At 39.2% G+C, this 24622-nt stretch overlaps 1 protein-coding gene and 2 long non-coding RNA genes across 9 annotated transcripts; 1 reads left to right on the forward strand and 2 right to left on the reverse strand.

Annotated features, from left to right (window-relative positions):
- Positions 1 to 5: 5 nt before the first annotated feature.
- On the reverse strand, positions 6 to 15472 carry LOC136252565 (isoleucine--tRNA ligase, cytoplasmic-like). 2 transcript variants are annotated; one of them, XM_066045045.1, is made up of 34 exons: positions 15213 to 15472; positions 15024 to 15099; positions 14846 to 14959; positions 14310 to 14396; positions 14012 to 14094; positions 13914 to 13965; positions 13780 to 13864; positions 13540 to 13668; positions 12692 to 12779; positions 12584 to 12644; positions 12421 to 12528; positions 12250 to 12372; positions 12090 to 12181; positions 11945 to 12043; positions 11749 to 11875; positions 11281 to 11354; positions 11137 to 11229; positions 10983 to 11087; positions 10648 to 10734; positions 10505 to 10588; positions 10271 to 10415; positions 9698 to 9818; positions 6586 to 6677; positions 6443 to 6520; positions 5920 to 6035; positions 5763 to 5865; positions 4860 to 4943; positions 4639 to 4774; positions 3510 to 3655; positions 3029 to 3124; positions 2607 to 2789; positions 1729 to 1944; positions 1424 to 1484; positions 6 to 132 (listed from the first exon to the last, which is right to left on the reverse strand). In XM_066045045.1, exons 1-32 carry the CDS (start codon positions 15392 to 15394, stop codon positions 1810 to 1812), a joined length of 3384 nt encoding a protein of 1127 aa, XP_065901117.1. In that variant the 5' UTR covers positions 15395 to 15472; the 3' UTR covers positions 6 to 132; positions 1424 to 1484; positions 1729 to 1809. The 2 variants fall into 2 exon arrangements, with proteins under 2 accessions (XP_065901117.1, XP_065901118.1); XM_066045046.1 differs by lacking the exons at positions 10648 to 10734; positions 10983 to 11087; positions 11137 to 11229 and having other exon boundaries at positions 15213 to 15470.
- On the forward strand, positions 15340 to 24189 carry LOC136252578 (uncharacterized). Of its 6 annotated transcripts, none has more exons than XR_010699691.1 (6): positions 15340 to 15490; positions 21034 to 22631; positions 22731 to 23115; positions 23315 to 23356; positions 23688 to 23947; positions 23994 to 24189. It is a non-coding gene; the product is annotated as an uncharacterized lncRNA (long non-coding RNA). The 6 variants fall into 6 exon arrangements; XR_010699692.1 differs by having other exon boundaries at positions 21034 to 22609; XR_010699694.1 differs by having other exon boundaries at positions 21034 to 22399.
- On the reverse strand, positions 18345 to 24186 carry LOC136252593 (uncharacterized). Its single transcript, XR_010699724.1, has 4 exons — positions 24144 to 24186; positions 19000 to 19120; positions 18696 to 18914; positions 18345 to 18542 (listed from the first exon to the last, which is right to left on the reverse strand). It is a non-coding gene; the product is annotated as an uncharacterized lncRNA (long non-coding RNA).
- Positions 24190 to 24622: the final 433 nt, after the last annotated feature.

Below are 24622 nucleotides of genomic sequence, written 5' to 3' on the forward strand. Positions count from 1 at the left end.
ATTACCTCATCATGTACAAATATGGTAGTCCCTTGTAATTTGGACACATCACAGTTGCTAGGTGACAACTTCTCCAATACTGAACTGTATTCTACTGGACCATGTGCACCTGTGGGTGATCACATGATCACTCTGAATCACATGACCATTTAGTGGATCACAATGATCACTGTATTGTATCATAGATAATAGAGTACATAAAAAGGATAAGAAACGCAAGAAATTTCTGGTTTGATTTCTGTTAGTTATGCGTGACTTGGAAAGACAAAACAGTTTTGTGCTCAAGCAGTGTTCTAAGCAGCGTTAATAGTTACAGCAAGTATTGAGGCCTTTGTGAGAGATTTTGGCGAGAGAATTCAGACCGTAGATTTTGTAACAAAGCATATCGCATTAACTGTGATTGTTACACGCTGTCATACCTTCACTCATAGTACCTTCATGCCCCGTCCATACCACTTCTTGTATAGCCGGTTGCACTTTCAAATCTTGTGGTAAGCTAGGCGTGTCACCGACACAGTTTTTTACCGTTGCGTTGTACTGCTAAGTGGTTTAACTTTTGGTAAAAATGGAAAAGACTTAGTCATTTCTTTGAGCAACAGTTCCTGTTTTGTTCTGATATTCCCTCTGGTTCTCTCTGTTAAATGGTAAGAAATAGGTTTATCACAGTTAAAAGGATAGAATATATTTACAAGAAAGTTATGGAGTTTAAAGTAATTCTGGGCCATTATTTTTTTTTCACTTTCAATCTCCTTTAATTTTACGTATAACTTCCTTGAAGGTTGGTACCATCCTAGTTCCCTCGATTACTTACTTGAGTTCATTGTAGCAAAGTTTCAGTTGTTAGTTACAAATTCTGTCATTACAACAATTTGTTTCTCTTTGATACAAGCGCAGCAAGTGTAACGAGTATGTCTGTGATGCAATGCACGGAATTCCAATAGAAATGTACGTATTTTGTGACATCACATTATGTCTCCTATCCCTTTCATGTCCTCTATTATCTATGATTGTATACACTATGGTATGAAGGTACAATAGTTCTTGCAAGACAACAATATAGAAATGATGTGCATGTAATTTCTACACTTAACTGTGAAGTTAACAAACAACCAATATGATTGGTCGAATGTCTTAACTATTTCTACAGTGTTCCCTTGATTATCCAACCCCCATGGTACCAAAACATACTCAAAGTTCGGATAATCCTTACATACAGAGCTCTGTTAAAATACTCTAATAAAACATTCATCGTAGACAAAATACTCTAATAGAGCAGTCATCATTTCTACTGTTTGGATAACCAAGTACTTGGTTCAGATAAATGGGGAGCACTGTATATGGAGAAAACCTTACAGTACACACAACCATACATGGTCTAGCCGTTATATTTAATACACATTAGACATTGATGTGTGTAACTTACTGTCTTTGGTTAGTTGATATAGCGAGATCTTCTTGCCATGACAGTTGAACAACACCCCAGCCTGTAAGACAAGTCAGTGTGAGTAATAGTAATGTATCACATGGTAGTGTGGTATGTTGACATTTTCTAGTTCAATAGGTATGTGATCCTAGTTTGGTGATCCTAGTTGGGTGGGTAGACTGGAGCAATGTCAGTACAAGGAAACAATAATAGCAACTGGGAATCAAACCTGAACCTCAGGCCAGTGCTCTAGCCACTTGGCCTCACTGCCTCATACACACACAATACACAACTATAGTCCATACCTCCAGTAGTAACCTCTCATAGCTCAACACATTTTCTCCCACAGGGTTCTCCAGTAACAATGTTCCGGTAGTACCACCACATCATATACTGGACCCCGGCAACACTGACATGTTGACATAGCGACATCGAGGGGGACCACTACTTGTAGCAGTAGTATGGTATTGTCTCTTTGACACCAACCATAACTTGAGACTGGCTCCCTCCAAACCTTTGATCTGTGGGGGCAAGAGAAATGAATACAGTAGATCTTCTAAACTAAAATGGTTTCAGGAAATGATAAGAAGTGTTCAGGAAATGATATGAAGTGTTCAGGAAATGATATGAAGTGTTCAGATAAGTGAAACATACAGATAGGTTTATATTGTACACAGAGTGTTCAACTGTTCTAACAGAATACACACACAAATACTCTAATAGAACAGTCGTTTTAATTTGGGTGGGTGTTTACTGTAATATTTTAGTGGATAGATTTCAGGACCAAGACTGTTGGTTGCTACACAGCGATATGTACATAACATCTGGCAAACTTTATACAAGACACTAGTAGAAACCCGACGTGGCATGTGATGCACAATAAACCTGCACTGTATCATGTATAGGTGGAGAATATGCAAATCTAAGGAAGGGCCAAGGAAAGATGTACCTTGCCACCCAGGACAATATTGACAACAAAAACAGTCTGGGAATTATTCACACTGTATTGCAAGTACAGATGTTAATGGGTTAAAATATGGTAAACACTTTCCTAGGGTTAACAATGAAACTGTTAACACAAGGAGGGTAAACACTTTCCTAAGGGAGGTATGGCTACTAACAAGGTTTCACGTTAACATATTATGTGTTGGTACTTTGTTGTCAACTGGTGACATTTAATTACCTTTTGTTCATCTTCTGCTATGACATCAGCACCAGGGGCATCACCTGGTGAAATATCACCCTTTGTTGCTGTGGTGATGTAGTCCTTATAGTCACTGATGACATTAGACAGTTCAACAGCTTTCTTCAGGTTTCCCACATATGAGTACACTATACTGGCTTCATCACTAGCCTTCAACCCTGCCTGTGTGGTAGAGAGTGTTGTTATTAAGTGTGCATGTAGTGTTGTGTGTAGTGTTGTGTGTGTGAACAAATCCTTTCTCGTCAAAGCGAGTATTCAAAGTAGTACAGTGTATATTTGGCCAAGAATACCTAAGGACAAACTTATCATTGAATGATGATGATGGCGTTAACAAGTATGAGAGTGTGCGTGCACATGTGATGTTATATGATACATGGCAACCATTACATGGTAATGCTTACCTTCTTCCTCAGTTTCTGTATCTTGTTCACTACCTCCCTAGCAATTCCTTCTTGTTTCATCTCATCACTTGGAGTACAATTGAGTAACACTAACATCTGTACGTGGAATAGGCTATTATAATACTAGCAGTATCATTATCAAGTGACTGTAACTAGTTGTGTAAACTAGAGCATTAACCTGACACGGTGTCGTAGTCATAATGAACACTTTGGGACTAAAATTACAAGTACCTTTTCTATTGTGTTCTTACTTCTTACTTTGGAGAGTTCCACACTGGTCTAACACACACACACACACACACACATCGCACAGACATACAGACATGCACTGCACCACACACACACACACACACACACAGACACACTACACACACAGACACTACACACAGACACACTACACACACAGACAGACACTACACACACAGACAGACACTATACACAGACAGACACACACACAGACACTAAACACAGACAGACACACCTTCCCATCAGAGTGTGCTTCATAGTTAGAGGACTGAGAAGTATCAACAGTGTAGAGTAGTTTAATGTCTTCTGTTGTTAGGGTGTGGCCAGCAACTACCATTTCCCCTGATGACTGTAACTCCTTGATGTCATCTTCAGTGAAAGCTGTAACAATGTGAAGTGACAAGCCACAATGGTAAACATACTACAGTAAGTAGTCCAACTATGTACACGTGGATGCTATGAGATAAGAAGCTTCATTGCTATATGAAGTTAACCTACCTAATATAGTCACTATCCAGAGTGACTCATTTGTTACAGTACGTAATTACGTACAACACACTGTGAATTTCAGTAGAAACAACCCAAAGTTGAGACAGAACTGATGTATGCATATATAACACGCTCAAAGCCTGCAAGTCATGACCTTTGCTAACCACACACTACTTTAGCTGACACATAGTGCACCAGCCATTTACTCAAAGGTAATGTAAGTAGTTTAACATAAAGTGTTTTTTTCACTTGGGACTTGTGAGAAGGCTGATGAGTCAAAATCTTGTCACCAAAGGGGCTGGTTTCTAAATAACTGCAAACTATCTGTGATTATAACTAAGGTCTTGATGGGAGCATGTAAGAAACATAACTCGCTGGTGTTGCAACAACTGTGCTTCAAGAGTTGAGACTTTTCCAGTTTTTTCAGTATCTGAGGCAGGAGAATTTGTAACAAACACCACAGGCAAGCACTGGCAAAGCTCACCACAAAGAAGCCAACATGTGTACCACACTTTGTCTTGTGTCACTAAACTGCAATGGGCCATGTTGTAACAAAGACATACCTTTGCTGCCAGGTTCCTTGCCAAGGTTCATTAAACTTCATGTAATATGGAGAAATACAGTCCTGTAGTGGACTGATATCTACTGCTACAGGCCAGAGTGGCTAGTTGCAGACTACTGCAGATGCTCTGAACAACACAGGCAGTTTGCGGTTATATGGAAACCATCCTTAAAACTTGAATGCAAGCAGTCTAGGCATGTTCTGTGCATTGAAAGGTCTCTTTGATGCAGTTTGGCCCTACAATTGAACTATTTTGATTGATTAACAGTTACATCACCTAACATGTTAATAGTGCTTTCCTACGGATCCTCACCATTAATGGCTGCTGACACTTTTTTCAACTCTCTCTTAAGTCTCTTGCCAAGTCGTTCACTGTTCGGTTGTGCCTTCAACTGTACATTGTATGGCTTCTCGTCGGTCTCAACAACTAGTTCTTTGACAGTCAACTCCTGCATAGCAACAGTGTGTAACCAAGTGTGTTACCAAGTGTGTAACCAAGTGTGTAACCAAGTGTGTACAGTATGTGTGACTGACCTCTAATATATAACTCTTTAGTGAGCTCACATGATCTCGAACAGACTGGTCTCTGTGGATCACCACAACTTCTGGAAGAGGATACTACATGAAGTGACAAGAGGAAATAATACAAACCAGTAAAGTGTGATAGACCATCACTTGTGATATAGCTACAGTAGCTGTAGTGTATAAACTCTTATGTGCATATAGTAGATGATTACAATATCATAAAAATATGAAGGTCTGGTCATATGCAATTAAACTACACATGTAGCTGGGATGACCAGTTTCTTGTGTTCAAGCTTGTAGTGTAGTGGAGTAATAGCTAGTACTGAACAATGATATTGTTTTATTGGCCACAACTAAATAAGGATATGCCTTTAATCAAGACTCACAGTAGTGAGGCACGCCGCCAGTAGAGCAGAATAAGCATTTACATATACCATGCTGACCAGGGCATTGCAAGGTCAGCACTTAATGGCTCCTGGCCAACACACACTATCAGTAATTACTGTAGCTGTTCACTGTTTACTCAGACAGTTTACACTATGTCCATATCACACGACCACCATGTGTCAACAATGAGTCATATGTTACTCCACATATGGTCATGTACTTTGTGGTGAAAGTTAATTGCATTACACATATACCATGCTATACCACAATCATGTAAACAAACACACACTCCTGTACACACAGCATACATGCATGCACACTCCTGCACACACAACATACACGCATGCACACTCCTGTACCACAGCATACACGCATGCACACTCCCGCACACACAGCATACATGCATGCACACTCCTGTACACACAGCATACACGCATGCACACTCCCGCACACGCACACCCATACCCATACCCACACCCATACAATGCTATGAGGGGTGTACACATAAAACACAACTATCCTTACCTTAACAGGTAACACCTTCCTATCCCTGATCACCCTTCCTAGTTCAATCACAACCTGCATACTGGCCATTGATTGTTCTATCTCTAAATCAACCACTGCCATACTGTAAGAGTACAAGTCACCTAGCAACAACCATAGAGATCATGTGATCACTCACTTAGCCCGAGGCATCATCAGATAATGGATACTGGCATTACCACTATTCTGACTGGCTACCAACAATTGTCTCAGATTCTGATACATCAGCTCCGTGAGGAATGGAGTGAACGGTGCCTGTAGTAGTGACAATATATTACAAGAGGTAAGTGTAGTCATATTCTGTCATTGTATCTCTTTGTTATGGACAGTTTGGGATCTAAAACTTTCAAAGAAACTGTAATCAGTTTAACCTACTGGGACCAACATCATCATTCCTAATATGGCCTACTGTATCATTTTAAGAGAGGTATTGTAGGTATAATCAGTTACTACACATTGTGGTCCCATTGAGTTGTATGCTTTTAGTAGAGTATTAAACTGAGCTGTTGTATACAGTATTCGATCAAGTTGTCCTTCCCAGGACACTTTTGTACCAGTGTTTGCTTTTTAATTGCATAAACACACACACCCAACATCAGTTCAGATAACCAAACCTCTGTTGTTGGTTCCACACACACACGCACGCGCACACACAGACTTACCATCATTCTACACATGGTGTAGAGCACATCATACAGTGTATGTAGTGACTGTAGACACTCCTCCTGGCCTGTCTCTCCCTACCGGGGAGGGGATGAAGAGAACACACTTAGTGACACACTAGTTAATGGACTCAGTAACACACCTTGATCCTTCGCCTGTTAAACCTGACATACCAGTTTGTCAACTGGTCAATGAAACGAACTAAACGTGGCACAACAGTGTACAGTCTGTAACCTAGAGGAGAGTGACATGGATATCACCAGTATACACATGTAACTCAAGAGCTACACACTATAAACAATTAGATTTTTATTACCAAATTGTATCTCAAGAGATGAGGTCTTGATACACTTGATATCTTGTGCAGTATCTTACCTCAGAAATTATTTTACTCAACACTTGGACATGATGACTGAAGAATCATACTTGGAGACAAAGGCAAGGCATCTATATACCCAAGACAATCTTGTACAGTGAAGTCAGTGGTCCAAGATTATTAAACAACGTCCATGTGCAACATCTCATAATTATACTACCCTCAAAACCAAATCCATCTCACCACCAATTCTAAATTGATTATCTCCTTTGTAGCTGAGCCTGAAGCCTCAAATAATGCCATTGGTAATCTAATCAACCTCTTCACCAACATCTACAGCAAAACTTGTTGCAGGATGCAGTTAGCTGGTTAACAAGTTGACCTAAATCTGATGAGTATGCAACCTAGTGGGCCAGGTGACTGGGACAGCAGCCACTTCACTACAAAACATAGTAAAACTGACTATTGTAATAGGTACAATGATGACAAGTTTCACTACAGTAAATAAGCTGTTAAAGGTACAGCAGTCAATAAAAGACATCCTTCTCCAGTGTCTTCTGAGTCTGGTAGGGGGGAGGGGAAGGGGTATAGTCAGTGAGTCAGAAACAACATTTTATAGGCATGGGTAAACTTTTTATGACTATCATCACCACTATTGCAGTTGCTGGGTCAAATATGCTATGATTCTTTCCTGGGGCCATCTTGTACTTGTACTGACTGGAACTAGTAACTTCTATGCTGACAAACCCACTGACAACAACAGTGAATACAGACATCTTGCTTGCAAATCCCAATAAGTTTATGGAAATACAGCTCAATGATCCACAAGTTGCTACTCTTAAGAGGTACTTTGGTTCTACCCAAAGTACTAGCTCCCAGATAGTCACAATGCTGAACATAGCAGCAGTATTGGAAACCGTTACAGAATAATGTGGCATGTGTCATAACAGATAATACTACAAGTATTGCCTGGAATGTTATAGCAAGATGGTCACTTACTTCCACAAGTCTTCATGGGCTAATTGATACTAGAGGTAAAGCACTAAGCCCCCCTGGTTTACTATCCCATACCCTTAATCAAGAAGCTGCAAACCTCAGCACTTACATATGATTGAAGGAGTGTAAAGAGCCATCCATCTATGTGACCATCAAAGACAGGGTGTATACAGCCTTTCTGTCGGGTCACTAGTCAAGCTTCTGTAGAGAATACGCGACTCTTTCTGCATATCTTTGTTTCAGAAGACTACAGAACAGAGTTTCATAGAAATGTAAAATTAATTTGATAACATGTTCTAAGCGTAACACAGAAACTAGTGACAAGAAAGCTGCTGGCTCAGGCACTGGTCCACTACACAAGAAAAGCAAACATCCAGATGAGTGATCTTAGGGCCAATGTATGATAACAGATACAAGTATGTGGTACATCTACTACTGCTGTCTACAGAGGTGTTGCCATGGAGCTGTCCAGTGAGATAGTTGCCATTTTGATAAGGTAGCAACCACTTGGCATTGTTTTCCCTGACTACAATTAGTTTGGGACTGCTGTCACTGGACACATGTCTGTATGTACCAGATTTTCCAAAGTACTTATACATATACACTACTGTTCTAAAAGGGTCAGTCTTTAAATTGAAACCCTCGTCATTGGGAGACAAACAGTGAATGGTTAAATCTCATAGAACTACACAATTGTGGGCACAACTGCAATTGCCAATGATTATCATTGTACAGTCATGTGATCATGTGATCATGTGATTAATGTATTACACAACCACATCCACAGGAATGGAGGACTCAATTACTAACACAATGAAATACTTACAATATGTGTGTATTCCAAGAAAATAGTTATTTGGATGTTATGCTAGGAACAGAGTTATCTCCATATAGTGCATGAGGTGTATATACGTGTGTTGGGGTTTGTCTCCTAAGAGTAGTAGGGTGGTTAGAAATAGTGGCAGAAAGAGTATGTATGTGTGCTGCAATAGTAAAGCCATTCTTTGAGCCACTATTGGGGCTCCTTTCAAAAGCCTTGTTTCCTCACTATTCACTATGTCATATGACAAGGACAGAGATACTAGACAATGCTGACTGTCTGTCAAACTTACACAGCAAGACGAACTGCCAAGATGCTATGGACTAAACTCCAAACATCCTAAATTGTCCAGATACACTTGTACATTATCATACACTTTATATATAACTTGTACCATAGATACTATACTAATAACACGGGATCGGAAGCTCTGTTTTGCACGCCGGCACTCCTCGTTGTACCGGAAGTAATTAATTTGATGGTTGCGTCATGTCATTAGTTATGTTGCTATCTTGGTTGCTATGCTCTATTATCACAGGATGGGATTTGAGTCTTGTTCCACGAGCTTAAACTGGTCCGTACAAAACAAAGAACTGTAATTGGTTACTGTAATTGGTTACACGAATCATTTAGCTTCGCCATAATTTTAGCAATTGTCTGGAGGACGCTTAGAAATACCCGAAACAGGTACACAAAGTATGTCACTTGTCATTTGATTAACACTAAAAATCTTCTGGAAAAAGTGTTGAATTGTACCAATGTGCGGCACAAGCCATTTGCACTTTAATACAATTCCATTAGTTTTCACTGTATGTCTTCAAAGTCTTGGCAAGAGTACAGAATACGGTTTCATAGTGTTCCCCAATTTACGTTGTGCTACAAGACAATTTGAGCTTAATTGCACAGAAATACTAGCTCATATATCACCCTATACTTGTTCTTCATTACCCTTAGCTAAGTTAGTATCAATATAACCAGATTTTTGTGGCCTTCACCAACTGAAAGGCAAGTCCGTGAAACTATGAGGAGTGCTTATTTGGAATGTACAAGCTATATTGAGCCCGCAAACGGAGCTTCCAATCCCGTGTTATTAGTATAGTATCCATGCTTGTACACACTTACGGTCCATTTCTTCATGAACAAAAGACAACAAGCTCTGAGTGAAGGACACTATCCACTTGTCCATCAGATTAGTACTAGTATAGGTCAGTGTATCATCATGTTTAAATGATATTCCTTCCTCCTGGTAATTAGAAAACAATGATAGGTACATGTGTAATGCAGCACAGGAAACATCTACGTACATCTGCATTGTGGATTTAAATAAATAATGGATGCAACCTACGTATAAATAACTCCAAGACAATGGTGACCACTTTTGGGATAATGGCATTCCACTTTTATTACGATAATACACAGCAACGCTTTGCCATGGATATGACTTAAATTACAGGCAACAAAATCTTCGCCTTTTCATACAGATCAAAGTTTTGACATGTTGAGGTCATGATCATTAGGAGAGATTTCAATAGATTACACCGTATATAGGATGACACCAACATGATCCAGACAATATTTAGTTAAGGTCCCAATATCCCTTAGTAGGACACCTTGATAATCAGGTCACTTGGTCCCAAGGAGGTGGAGGGTGAAGTATCCAGGTCCCACCAACACAAGACCACACCCACTACTCACAGTTTCTAATCTCTGCACATTCTGCACAAGGAAGCGATAAGCATTGTACCATGGGAGGAACACATCCTTCACTACGTCACGAACACCATCCTCCTTGAATTTGAGCACCTCTGCCCTGACCACCGGCGAGTTGATCAAATATAACCTGTATGACCAGCATAATAGGATTAACGTGTATAGCGTAACAGTATGACATCACCAACAGTGTTAAGCTCACTGTTAGCCCCTACCGACCTTAGAGCATCAGCTCCATACTTGTTCACCACCTCCACAGGATCAGGATAATTCTTCAACCTTTTGCTCATCTTCTGACCATCTCTATGATGATGTCACATGATGTAATGACATTACATGATGACATCACTACACCTACTCACTTAGCTAGTACTAATCCATTCACAATCAGGTTTTTATAGGGAGGCTTGTTGAATAGTGCTGTGGAGATCACCAGAAGTGTGTAGAACCTACAACATTAACAATAGGATAGACAGACATACAAATTGCACCAAATTGTCAATGTTGAACCTCATTGTACGTCATATGCTGCTATAACAGATAATGTAAAGAACAAATACCCACAGTTTTGTTGTGGAAAAAAATTTCACAGCCACAGGCACAACATAACAACATAACACTGTAATATGTTTACTTAATACAAAGTAGGGAATGTATTCAAGAGCATATAATCTTTGTACACCAGTTACACACTTACCATCCTCTTGTTTGGTCAATCCCTTCAGCAATGAAGTCAGCTGGGAAGGTAGCCTCAAATTGTTTTTTGTTCTCAAATGGATAGTGGCTCTGAGCATACGGCATGCTGTGAAACCATACAAGTGATCACATGATAATAACACAGGGGAAATCACCTTCCACTCTCAAACCAACAATCAAACACTTCACTGATCCGATGTAGGGTAGTTCCCGGTCTAGTCTTGGAGGGAATTGTTATGGGGTCCACACTGTGTAGCGTGTGGTGTACAGGACTGACACACAGAGACGGACCGGCTCACTTCTCACGATGCAGGTCGGTCACTTTGACTCCTGACAATTCTTCTAACTCAGCAATTGATCCCACACACACCACCTAACAACAGGGATATATTACGTAATGGTTATGCACTAAACAGGAATGCTTTAGAAGGAGAGTAAATGGAAACTAGTAAATTAGTTGAAAGACAAGCTTGCAGTATTACATATATCGGATTGAAAAATATTATTCAATATCGGTTATCAGCAAATCTCATATGGATGCATATCTACAGTATACAGCTCTGTATTGTTGTAAAAGACCCGTGCTGGAAAATTTCTCTCAGTTTAACCAGTTGTGATAGACCAAATTTATCTCTACACATCTTTCTTTCCAAGCTATAATCTCAAATATTTAAAACTGGGCATTTCTCAATACTAAATATGTGGTAAGATCAGTTTTTCTACAAACAGTCACAATTATCTGAACCTTAATAGTTGCAGTGTCATACCTCCTGGAGATCATCTGATACCCACAATGGGATGGGAGTTCCCCAGTATCGGTTATGAGAGATGGCCCAATCACAAGCATCCTTCAGCCAGTTATGAAACCTCTTGTCCTTAACAAACTCTGGTACCCTGAGGGGTAGAATAACAATTATTATTATTATGTATGTATACATGTTACTACAACATAAACATGTTTACCAATAACATTTCTGATTATTCTTCAACAGTTTATCAACGATACTCTCAACTCTCACAAACCAGCTGGGGACAGCTTTGTAGATGAGGGGGGTTTCCGACCTGTAAGGAACTGTTCTTATTGATATCAACCACACCCTCTACTTACCTCCAGCAGAATGGGTAGCTGTGCTTCATTGTGCTTTGGTGAACAAGACGGCCATTTTGTTTGAGTACCTTCATGATCCCTTTATCTGCTGACTAGTGTACAATAAGATTATGAAATACTACAAATACAGTATGTTTTCAGGAAAATACACCTAGCATACCTTGACATATTGTCCCTTAAAGTCAGTCACTTGACTAGTGAAGCAGCCAGTCTCATCTACAGGACACACTACCTGCTCATCTTTCCTGATCACCCCATAATGTGTACATACCCTGAAGTCATCCTATAGCATGTGTGATGTCATGTGACCTCATTGGTGAGATCATCTTACCTCACCAAACCCAGGTGCTTGATGGACCACACCAGTACCACTATCAGATGTGACGTAAGTATCACAAAGGATACGGAATGCTCCCTGATCACCACCTGACTGCTTCATCTGTAAGGGAGAATAAGGATTTGGTATAACAGCTTTCGCATCCTCTATAGCTCACATGGGCAAAATAAGAGAACAATGGTTGATACTTCTTGTTCAGTAGGGAAATCCCTTTGAACCTGTGAAGAGATCATATCATCACTACAACTAATCCAGCTTATCAAACCTTTCCAATATAGCATACTCCTCAGGATTCTTGAACAATGCCTCCAACCGGTCCTCCAACATGATGTAAATACTGTTGTTTGATTGGTCTAAAAAAGCCTTAATTCACACACATGACCAATAGTATGTACATGTATACGTATACAAGATTTAAATGTTCAACTAAACCAAGACTTTGTTCTGGACACTAACCTAACCTTTAAACCTGTTTAATTAACAAGGATTAAAATAATACTTAGAACGCTACATAAATGATAAGGTCAAAACTAGCCGTGTAAATAAAATTTTCGGTAAGGAAACACAAATTCTGTGCACACATACTTTTATAAAATGGCCCATAAGTCAATGGTGGTTTGCTCCTATCACTTCTGTTTGAGTCGCTGTTAAAGTTTCTATCAAGCCATATATGTCACGTGAGTAAACCCACAATTGAAATTAAATACGTCGAAAGAGCTTTGAAACACGGAGACATGATTCACTGTTATTCATCACTTCATAACAAGTAAGCCACTGTAGTTACAGTGTTCATTTAACCTTCTCCAAGTAGCCCAGTGAACAGACTTTTGATCAATGTGTAGTTGTAGGTTATAAAAATTAAGTTACCCCACCTAGTGTCACCACGCATGCTTATACCGTGTAAACATGCATTCCCAAAAAGATCTCTGCGGGTTTACGGGTTAAAGCAGTCTTTATTAGTGAGGGGTCTAAATAGGACCATGAACAAGTGTCCTGATTATCACGGTGTTCACATTTTAGGGTGTTCTTTTTGATGTAGTTCCATTGTAAGCAATAACAATGATGCAATTCCCAACCATTTAGACCCAAATAGTACTCAAATTTAAGTCTCACCTTTAACCTTAACATAGGTGAAGTCAGGGTGTACGCAGAGAGCTAGATTGCTAGGTAACGTCCAAGGAGTAGTGGTCCATGCTATCACACTAACATTAGGATCATCATCAAGTGGAAAATTGACTATCACTGGAAAAATAAGCACCACTAAAATAAATTATTACACATGAAACATTGCTAACCAATACAAAAAAAACACTTACTATACAAGCACCTCCTTATATATACATAAGCACCTACCAGCAGGATCCACAGCATCCTTATAATTCTGACCAGACTCAAAGTTGGATAATGGTGTGTTACATCCGGTAGAGTAGGGCATCACCTGATCCAACAACTACTTCATCACTGATATATTAAAATATGCCCCTCACCTTGTAACCACGGTAAACCAGTCCTTTGTCATAAAGCTGCTTGAACACCCACCTGTATTATCACCATGGTAACCAATGTTAATAATTCAACCACATACCATATAGACTCCATAAACCATGGATACAACGTCTTGTAATCATTATCAAAGTCTATCCAGCGTCCCAACCTTGTAACTATCTCCTGTAACCAGAATATAAGAGCACCCTTAAACATAAGCACCCAACCCTCTCAGTGCTAGAAATAGCTACATAGGTCAGCCATTATTAAGATATTGCTCATATGACGCTAATCATAGTAAATTTCCCAACTACAATGGGTTTTGGTCACACACAATGGTTAACAGAGGTTGATTTTGTTAATCCTAGCACTGAGCTGGTTGCCCTCTTATCACAAACCTTCCATTCAGTAGAATATCTCATTACAATCTTCCTACATTCTTTGTTATACTCTCCTATACCCATCGCCTTCACATCTTCTGGGCCCTGTAACATAACAATGTATGGTAATGATATGTAGTGTACTAACATACTGTCACATCATACATGGAGGTGGTCCCTTGTCAAAGATAACCCAGCAAGATCAACTACCAATATAATAATAAGTACTATTATTATAAGCTGAAGGTTACTGGAGTTGGTAAACCTTGCTGTTACTGGCTCTCCTTTACTTTTCAGAGCATCTATACAAGTAGTCAACTGCCAAGTTGGTCAAATTAATGATGGCACAGTAATTTACCCAAAGGAACAGATGAAGTGGTCTGGGATGACTGATTATAGCAATATAGTCCACATAACAGGCTCTAGCTAGTGTGATACAGACATCATGATCAACCAATAGTAGTCCAGGTCAGTATATATCTTAACTAAGTGTCTGGATTATGTAGGTGTCCTCAAGTGTCCACATTAACAGATTTATATACCATGCTACTCACCTTTATACCGAGGGTTTTATCAATCTCATATTCCACTGGTAGCCCATGACAATCCCACCCAAACCTTCTCTCAACATGATGTCCTGTCTGGTGGGCATACCGTGTCACTGTGTCCTACACACGTGGGGTAGGGATAACACACAGCAGATATGTCTTACACTATTAGGACTACACACACCTTAATAGTTCCTGCTAGTATGTGACCATAGTGAGGTAAACCTGTTGCAAATGGCGGTCCGTCGTAGAAGGTGTACCTACACAAGGGGTTCGCGGTGTATTCTAATACATTCGTGCACGATCACAATTGTCATAAGGTTTTTTACAGACTAAATCAGACAGCTACACTAACATACAACTCTTATATTACCTAGGACGGTCTTTGGACTGCTTTAAGCTGGTCTGGAATGCGTCCAATTCTTTCCAGAGTTTCAACGTCTTTTCTTCTTCTTTAGGAAAGTTTATCTGGTCGGGCACATATGAAGACATTTTTCGCTTGACTAGTTGACCGAAACAGACACGCCAGTAAGGTAGTACGGTGAATCTACGCATGCGTACAACTGCATGTGGGGGGACGGGGACTTGCACGACGCTGACGTCAGCATCTACCTGGTCAGCGCCTTCTAGTGAACAAGACAGGAGGCATCAGTGAGTTGTTGCTAATTGTTTTGTTAGGGGGTGTTTAAGGGTATATTGTGACTTTTCGGATTCCTTGTTTCGATCTTCTGCCCACCAGCGCGTATGGCATGTATGGTCCCCCGTATATCCAAACCACTTTTTTGTATGGGGACGGGAAAAGAGATAGTCACTTCCATACTACCAGTTGATAACAAGTCCTTAAAAACTGGTGTATTTCCTAGTGATTGGAAACGTTGTAATGTAAGCCCATTTCAGTGGTTAGTCCGATTAATTGTTGCCGAGCTCGATTGTTGCAAAGTTGTTGGAGAAAGTTTTAGCTCTACAGTACACAGAGCATTATACAGATAATTCCCTAACCACGGGTAATATCGGATATGTATACCCAAAAATTCGTTTGATCTGCCCACACCGCAGTGTTACATAGCTATTTGTATAATCTGTAAAACTAGATATCCGTTATTCCAGATTCCACATTTCCAAAGTGTAATGATCCATTCAAATTCTCTGTAAAACTCAAAATTTAGCTCCTTTATCAAGATAGTAAATAGTGTTCCATTATGAATATTCTGTTTTGACTGCTCTATTAGAGTATATCGATTTTTTATATAGGATTTATCAATGCATACCCTTTAAGGTTGTACCGATATGCATATTACCAATACCGACTGAATGCTCATTACTGTAGCCGATGTGCCGATATAACCAATAGTGATTATATATTGTTATTCTTCAATTCTTCATAAAGGGATGAGAAGTAGAAAATCACATAAAGTTTGTGTACATCGCATTTGTAATGATAATGTAGATAATTGCATGGGTGGACCAATCTACAAGGTCTGTTACAGCTTTACCACTGACCCCTTTCATGGACTTGGAAGCCAAATTGTTATGAGGCAGCTCCTCAAACAGTGATTTTAGTGGGATTCCAGACTCTGCAAAGAGCAGTTAACTAATTGCATGGACAGCCCATAAATTTAGCCTGCTATAACCTTGCAATCATACTTTTCATAGACATACAAGCCAAAGCAGTTGAAACAAATAATTTTTTTACTGCATTCAGCACTTTCATGTATAATTATTACTGTCTCTATTGATTGATTGTGGGCTTCAGTTAATCGGCTAATTATTTCCGCTTCGTTACCGATACTGATATTCACAAATTAGCTAATATTGGCTGTTACCAATTATTCAACTTATTATTAGGGCTGTGAGATTATAGCAATTCTGGAATTAATTGTGATTGTTTCTGAGCATCATGATGTTGATGTGTATCATACAGTACGATAGAACTGTATAGGAGGGACCACAAAGGAGTAGGCATGGCCCATGAAGAAACATCACCCAAAAGCCAGCCTCTCTTTTCCCTGACAACGATGAAGCAGTATTGGTTAGGTAAAACTAAGCCCAAAAAAGTCTTCAGATTGACCCGAAACACTTTCAACAAGTTGCTACAGAATTTTTTTTAATTATTAAACAGAATTTTCTACTGACTGACTGACTGACTGATGCCTTCAGGCAAGTGTAACTTGATAACGGCTAAGGCTATGGGTTTGAGATTTTCACTGTTCAACATCGCTTTGACCCAACAGGTGCCTTTTGGCATACTGCATTACGTACAATGCATTCTTCATGGACTTACCAGTGTCCTCCTTTGAGTCCCATTCATCTTTGCTGACAGCAAAAAGTGTCAATTTGGCAGTAGCAAATGATGGCTTTCCTTTGCAACAGAAATTATTCGTACTTTTCATATAGGTTACTTTGATTGCAGAGGTGCTTTTCGAACAGTTCTTGATTTGTAATGCTGTGTAACGGGTCTAACATAGCTCACAATGAAGCGTAATGGATGCTAGAGAGTTCAGCTACATCATGGCCTGAATCCCCCTCCTCCCTTAACGTCATTATGACGTTAAGCGTACCAAAATCAGTTTGGAGATGCCCCCTAAGTTCATGAAGAATGCATTGTATTTGTACGTACTGCATGCGGTATGCCAAAAGGCACCTGTCGGGCCGAAGCGACGTCGAACAGTAAAAAAAATCAAGCCCATAGCCTTAGCCATTATCGAGTCTGAAGGCATCAGTCAGTCACAGTCAGTCAGTTACTCAGTCAGTAGAAACATACAGTAACTGACTTCATTACTTGGGTAACGACATTTGCAAGTAAGGTAACTTGAGTTATATTACCTGTTTTTACAGCATATTTCGTTATATTACACAAAAGTAATGCACTTGTCAATTTCATGCCCCACCCCCCCACACCCGGGCGTCCCCACACCCCAGGTGGGAATTTGACATTGCTTCTTGTCCCCACCCCTGGGGCAATTGACAGCTGTCCAATGATTCACTAACCGATTTTCGGTAATTGCATTTCTAAACAATAAAATCGCACTTGCTATAATTTTACTAGCTACAGGGCAGGTTTATTACTATAGTCGCATGCATGAAATATGTGCTTAGTCATCCTTGAGGTGTTGTCAAATCCCCTACTAGGGGGTGGGGGATTTGACAGCCGATTTTTCCCCAGTAGTGGGGAATTTGACACCACGATTTGTCAAATCCCCTGTATCCCCCCCCCCCCCCGGGGGTGAGGCATGAAATTGACAAGCGCATAATAATTATTATGTAACACGTATTATGTAACGCGTTACCCCCAACACTGTTCACCTTCTACTTACCTCAGATAGCCAACATGGTAGAGAACACTGTTAACCATATGCCATCATCTGATCTGCTCTCCACATACTTTACCACACAACACATCAGGTGAGCAAGGCTATGGAGGGTACATCCCACACTAGAGCACCTTCTTTTGTCACAACCATAGCTGGACCGATAACTTACCACCCCCCACATTTGTGAATGCCATTGAACTCTTATAACAATTTTCATACAAACACACTTCAAACACTAAAACATTCACATTGCAACTGGTGCTTATTAATGTGACACCTGAAGATCACTACACAAAAAAATCTAGCTATGTCTATTAATCAACTTGATGGCTCCATTTGCATAGACCTATACACGACATCTATAGCCTCCTTCATAAACTGGTCAACACCAACTACAAAAAGAAAATTGAGAACTACATTAAACTGTTTTGCATATATGCCCTGGATGTACATAAAATAATAAAATTATTCTATAGAAACAATTATATATATAATTATATTCTTTTCATATCTTTGACTGAGCTATATGACACACAAATTCTCACCTAACCCACTAAGTGAGACCACAAACCTCCGGAGCACTCTGGGAAATGCCAGAAACACTTGACGATTGCACCCTAAATGATACAGTATGGCACATCATGATAACACAATACACACCGCTGAAGAGTCCACACGAGGCTAATGGGCTACACCCAACTATCACAGTTCTCCAATTTGTCTGTCCACCAGTCCAGAAGTAACGACATCACCACACAGTGGCCCTAGATGCATTATAAAACCATTGAAAGATAGGAAGAAATATAAACCACATGATCCTCACAAATGCACTATAACAGATTGCCTCACCTGTAGTGATGACAACATCAATTTCTGAAATCAAGAATTAGATTATTACCAAAAGTTCCTTCTGGCATGTGGACTCTCTTTCATTCCCATGGTCAGACATAGTGAACAGATGATGTAAGAACTATGAGAGTACATTAAAATATGTGAAAAATAACTATACAAATATGCACAGATATGCCAATTTGAACAGTAAACTATCAACTAAAGATACTAAATTTTCAACCTAGTAAGACCACAGCATGTGGGGTATCAATGAAATAACAAAGGCTGCTACTTGAGATTTATCACCATATATGTAGGATGGTTGTGGTCTAAATAAGTCAGACTTCAAAACACAGGGTTCTATGGAACTTAGAAACCCTCAGGCTCTGTAGTATCACATTCTCTTCATTTGGGTGCCACCCCCAACACAGGAATTTCAGGTTACAGTCTTATAATTATACAAACATAGTAATCGCAGTCTTTAATGGATTTTAATGGGCTACTACCTGTAATGTAGCATAGATGGTATTATGTTACTTATGCTGCTAGCTTTACCAGTATATTAGCTATGCCTATAAACTACATGTATCCTCATGTCTAACAGTCAGGGCAACTGATAGTTGTGTGTGAATTAATTGTAGCTGCTAAAATTAGAATTTCAGAGCATAATTAGCAGCATGGTCAAGACAGTTGACTGTAGTGAGATCTTGTGCTATATAGTTTTATTCCCTCTGCATATCTCTATCTCAGTGGAGGGGGAAGTGCCAAAACACTGGTACGTATATAATGTTAAGTAGTTTTGTATGGATGATGTGGACTTTACTAACATATGCAATGTTTCACAGACTCACATTAACGGTAGGCTGTCATACTTCATTTAGCCAAAACTCTGTACTGAATGTGCGTCTACTTGCCTACGACTCTTCCATGGGTATTATTCAAATTATGTGAACATGTAACCATAGATAATGTATGTCTGCAAAGTAGTGGACAAAATGGAACGCATACATTATCTATGATGCAACCATGGTATCAGACCAGAAGAGTTTCCTTCAGAGGATGCATGGGTAATGCTTTTAGCTACCACAAATGTGGCAACCTTTCTACTGCACAGGCTCCAGAAAAAATATTTGAACAGCAAAATATTACGTGCCAGAACTAAACAGAAATAAAATTACAGGCACTTTTGGGTTTAATACAGTAGATAGCTTGATAGTTGCTGTGCAGTCACAACAGACTGGTGCTGCCACAAAAGACTGTGCTGTTCTATGGTGGTTGCATGTCTTCTTGTATGAAGGTATGTATTTCTTCTGTGAATGTATAACTTTGGCAGATTTTTTTCAACCTGAGCTACTTGGCCCCAAAAGTGTGGAGACCAAAACATACTTTTGAAAAATAGTGTGGAGGCCATGGCCCCCTGACCCCCCAGTTATGGTGGTACATGTACGTATCAGCATGAGGAATACTTGTGTTGTGATGAAAATACTACTGTGTATTGGAGTTCACTATTGTTCAGATGTAACACTATATACAACAGGTACCATATGTGTTATAACAGTAGCACAATCATTAGTGGCATACTATTGAGACACAACCAAGACAACTGTTTTGGTAAAATTAATTTTTAATAGAGTAATTTGGCATCACAAAATCAAATTGCTCGAATAAATTATTTGTGTGTGCCTTAATTGCCTCCGGATGTGTCCTTGCTCATTTAAATGCTATTCCAATACTCACAGGGAAACTCTACTGAGTATAGACATTAGATATACAAATATAAGGTGTATGGGGTCCTAGAATCAAGGGAGTACCATACAGGGGTCAATTCATAGTATCACTGTACGGTAGTGCTAAACTTGTTTTAAAATTCCAGTGTATGTATAGCTGCATCACATATTTGTTGTGCAATTCTTACTGTGGTAGTTTGCCATTCATTGATTTACTGTGATATATATTTGCTCAAGCTTGAGGGCACATGTTAGAAGGTTTTATAGTTGAATTGTGGTACTAAGTTTAATTGTATGTGATGAACAATTATTCATGTAAATATAGGTAGTAATGTGCAAGATGGACAAGAATCAGTTGATGTATCTGTAATCAGATGCTACCAAGAAGCTCTAAAGAGAGGTTCTAGATCTTGCAGCCAATTCAAGCTTGTCACCTTGGAGCTGAAGAAGCAGGCAAGACAATGACAATTAACACTCTTTTAAACAAGCCCTTCCAACCTACCCAGACATCTACAGTGGTAGTGTCCATCAACTCTTGCAGTGTTGATCGTCAGCTGGCTTCTACTAAGTGGCATACAATCACTGCTACTTTTCGAATATCTGAGATACCTAAGCAGCACCGAAGTGAAGTCAAATCCACCATATCTCTGATATCAATAGAACACACCTCACCAGTAACACCTACAGAGCCAATTCCCCTAGAAGTCATTGATGCAGCCAAAGCCACAGCAGCTAGTGAAGCAATCTCCTAAGATGGCATGATCAGAATTATTGTCTTTGATATTGGTGGACAGGAAGTATATTTTATAATACACTTCCTGTGCTTGGCCATTGAAGATACAGCTTTGTTGGTGTTTGATGCTTCAAAACAGCTACACGATCCAGTGATCAGTCGACAGCGTTTTGGTAGGTTTGGGAAAAAAGATCAAAACCAGGGGAATGCAAATCAATATTGAGACCATTGAGCTTCTACTTCACTCTGTGTACAGCAGGCACCAAAAGGAGCAACTTCTGCTCGTGTTCCTACAATTTTGATGGTTGGAGCACATGCTAGAAGAGCAAGAGTCTATTGCCAAGATGATTTATCAGCTGTTTGATGGTAAGCCTTTCTTGGAGCATTTGTCAGAATCCGCAAAAAGAAGCCTTCCATTTTATTGGTAACAGCAATCCTGATCCAGAGGTTGTTGATCATTTAAGGATTACCATTTTGGAAGCTGCTGAGTGGGTGATCAATGCTACATGTGCACCCAATTGTCTACCTCAACTTTGAAGGAAAGATACTGGAAAAAGTACAGACTGCAGTTAGGCTTACACTGGAAAAAGCTACTGATTTAGCTAGTATGGCTGGTATTGAAGGAGAGAAAAGAGGTTGATGCACTACTTCAGTATTTCACCAAAAGGGAATTCTGCTTTACTATCTAGAAATGCCTTCTTTGAGAACTGAAATGTTCATATCTCCTCAGGAAGTATCTGATCTTGTCTGCACAGTTGTCTCAAATAGCAATTACACTCCCAACACTGCAGTGCTTCAACAGTCTTATGAGCGTACAACAAGTATGCTCTTCTTGGTGAGCCACTGCTTGATTACATGCTAAAACAATCCAGCCGGTCTAATGATAAGAATATTTTGTTGGGCTTATTAGGTAAGTTTGACCTAGCTGCTGAGCTACCTTCAAACACAAAGTTTCCTCGTGAGTTGAATGTGTCAAAGAAAGGGAGGGTGTTCATGGTCCCTCTCTTCTTGTGTATGATGAGAAAGTTACATACTGCCCTATAAGCAAGGAGATATTTGTACTCTCTACTACTTTGCAAACAGATTCGTACCAGAGAGTATATTCAACAACCAATGGCGCTGCCAGAAAGGGCATCTCATAAATCGGTTTACAAAATGTCACTACAGTGTATGCATTTGTACACATGAATGTATGTATATGTATGTATGTGTTCATATAATGCAATGTAATGTGTGCATGTATTCAACAAGTACTGCTAAGGTTTATGTTAAAAACTTTTATCATATAGCATCTACAGAGGAGCAGCATACTTCTGTTTTGAAATAGGAGAATGGCAACAATTTCAGCTGCAGTTGTCTCAGCCTTAAATTGAATACTTTATCACAATTCAAGATGAGCAGCGAACTGGTGATAAGTTACCCCTACTTCTTCATCAATACAGGGAATTGTTAATCTGTGTGGAGTCCTTCATCTCAGAGATCAGCAAAGTATGCATGCCATCAGCAACACCTCCAGTGACTTGTTTACAGTGTCCACTAAACAATGATGAAAAACCTCCACCTTATGTCATCCTCGATATTCATCAAAAGAACACGTTGGTGTATTATGAAAGATCTAAGGTTACTAAAATTCCTACAAAGCACTACCGTCTTCTGTTTGTGCCAACATTGAAGGTAGCTAAATGCATTAAAATACTCTAGTAGTGTAGCTAATTGGTTCAGGGATATTTTTTGTACAACAACCTAAACTTTAAGGAACATATTACTAAGCATTTATTATAAGAATCATTGTGCATGTTGTTTACAAGGATAAGCTTGTGAATAAAGAGTCCTATGTGAAATGTTTTTACTTGCTAAAATTGTTCATTTTCAGGCTATTCAGCATTAGAATCTGTTCCTGCTCTCCACGATAAAGGTATAGGTAACTATACTTTAGTAATGCATTCGTATCTTCAGAAGTTTAGCTGTCATATCTAGATGCTTTGAAACTATATAATATTGTATAGGCATTTTGAACTGTATTTTTGTATAGAGTTGATTATCAGTCAATGAAGGTCTCCACACATTGTAATGCTTTTCCGTCCTTCTGGGCTTTGTTTTGGTGTGTGTATTTTATTTTTTTGTTGTTACCAACTATATACATAGCACAGATGAACTAAGAACACCACTGTCTATCCAAATAATTATACTATATGTGGCACATATTTTCATGCAGTAATCAGTTTTGAATGTGTTTCTTTATATAGTGCCTAAAATGTCTCAGTTGATCAAAGTGGTAGTTCCAAGGGTCACCACTGTTGGAAAAAGATTGCCTACTGTTTGGAGGTTGAATCAAACACTTACAAAGAAGCAGCATCCCGATGAGCCAGAGGATTCACGCATAGAAGTATTTGATCACTGGCTATCTTCAAATGATGGTATACAACCCAAAACTTGGAGTGTACCGCTTAAGACCATCAAAGAACATACACAGCTTACAGCATCAAGTGAGGAAATTGAAAAAATTGTAAGTCATATTCAATTATATTGCAATACAGGTGTCTATTTTACAGGTCTTTGCAAGCAGAACATTAGTTCGTTATATACTGAATAATACGCACAAAAACACACATGTACTATGTATCCATACACAATTCTCATTAATTATCTATAATGTGACAATCTCAATAAAGATGTCAATACATACCATCCATATCACTTACATTGCTGTTTTGTGACAGCTTTCCTGATAAATATTTGTCAGCTATATACATTCATTTTATTCTACATGTTGTATGGCAAGTAGTAGCGTTTAGTAGTAGTGGGAAGACTTGCTTGCTGCAGGGCTTCAAAGTAAAACAATAAACAATCAATAATGAGAATAATGCATTTGCATACACAATATCACACACGTATGCATAATACACAAAACAGTTAATAGTTGTCATTATCACAATGCAAGTGTGCAGCCATTATGCTCCATGCAAATTGGACATTTCTCTCTGTGACAATGCCTTGTATAAGATTAGTAGTGTCATGATCCAATCATTTCCATCCAACTTGAAGTCTTGTCATTATCTTTATGAATTCTACTGTCATCCATATCAATTCTGCCAAACTAAATACTGCAAAATGGCATCAAGAAATTAAGACAGGAAAACTCGATGATTGATCTTATTTGTACTGCCTCACTTTACAGCAA

The sequence above is a fragment of the Dysidea avara genome, chromosome 4, assembly GCF_963678975.1.
Source record: "Dysidea avara chromosome 4, odDysAvar1.4, whole genome shotgun sequence".
Classification (NCBI taxonomy): domain Eukaryota; kingdom Metazoa; phylum Porifera; class Demospongiae; order Dictyoceratida; family Dysideidae; genus Dysidea; species Dysidea avara.

Excerpts from the sequence above, each read along its gene's own strand:
- LOC136252565 (XM_066045045.1), bottom strand. The coding sequence starts at position 15,394 with ATGCGTAGATTCACCGTACTACCTTACTGGCGTGTCTGTTTCGGTCAA. Across the intron at positions 12,780-13,539 it reads CACCTATGTTAAGGTTAAAG|ACCAATCAAACAACAGTATT; the intron begins GTGAGACTTAAA and ends AGGCTTTTTTAG. Across the intron at positions 12,044-12,089 it reads AGCTACCCATTCTGCTGGAG|GTCGGAAACCCCCCTCATCT; the intron begins GTAAGTAGAGGG and ends AGTTCCTTACAG.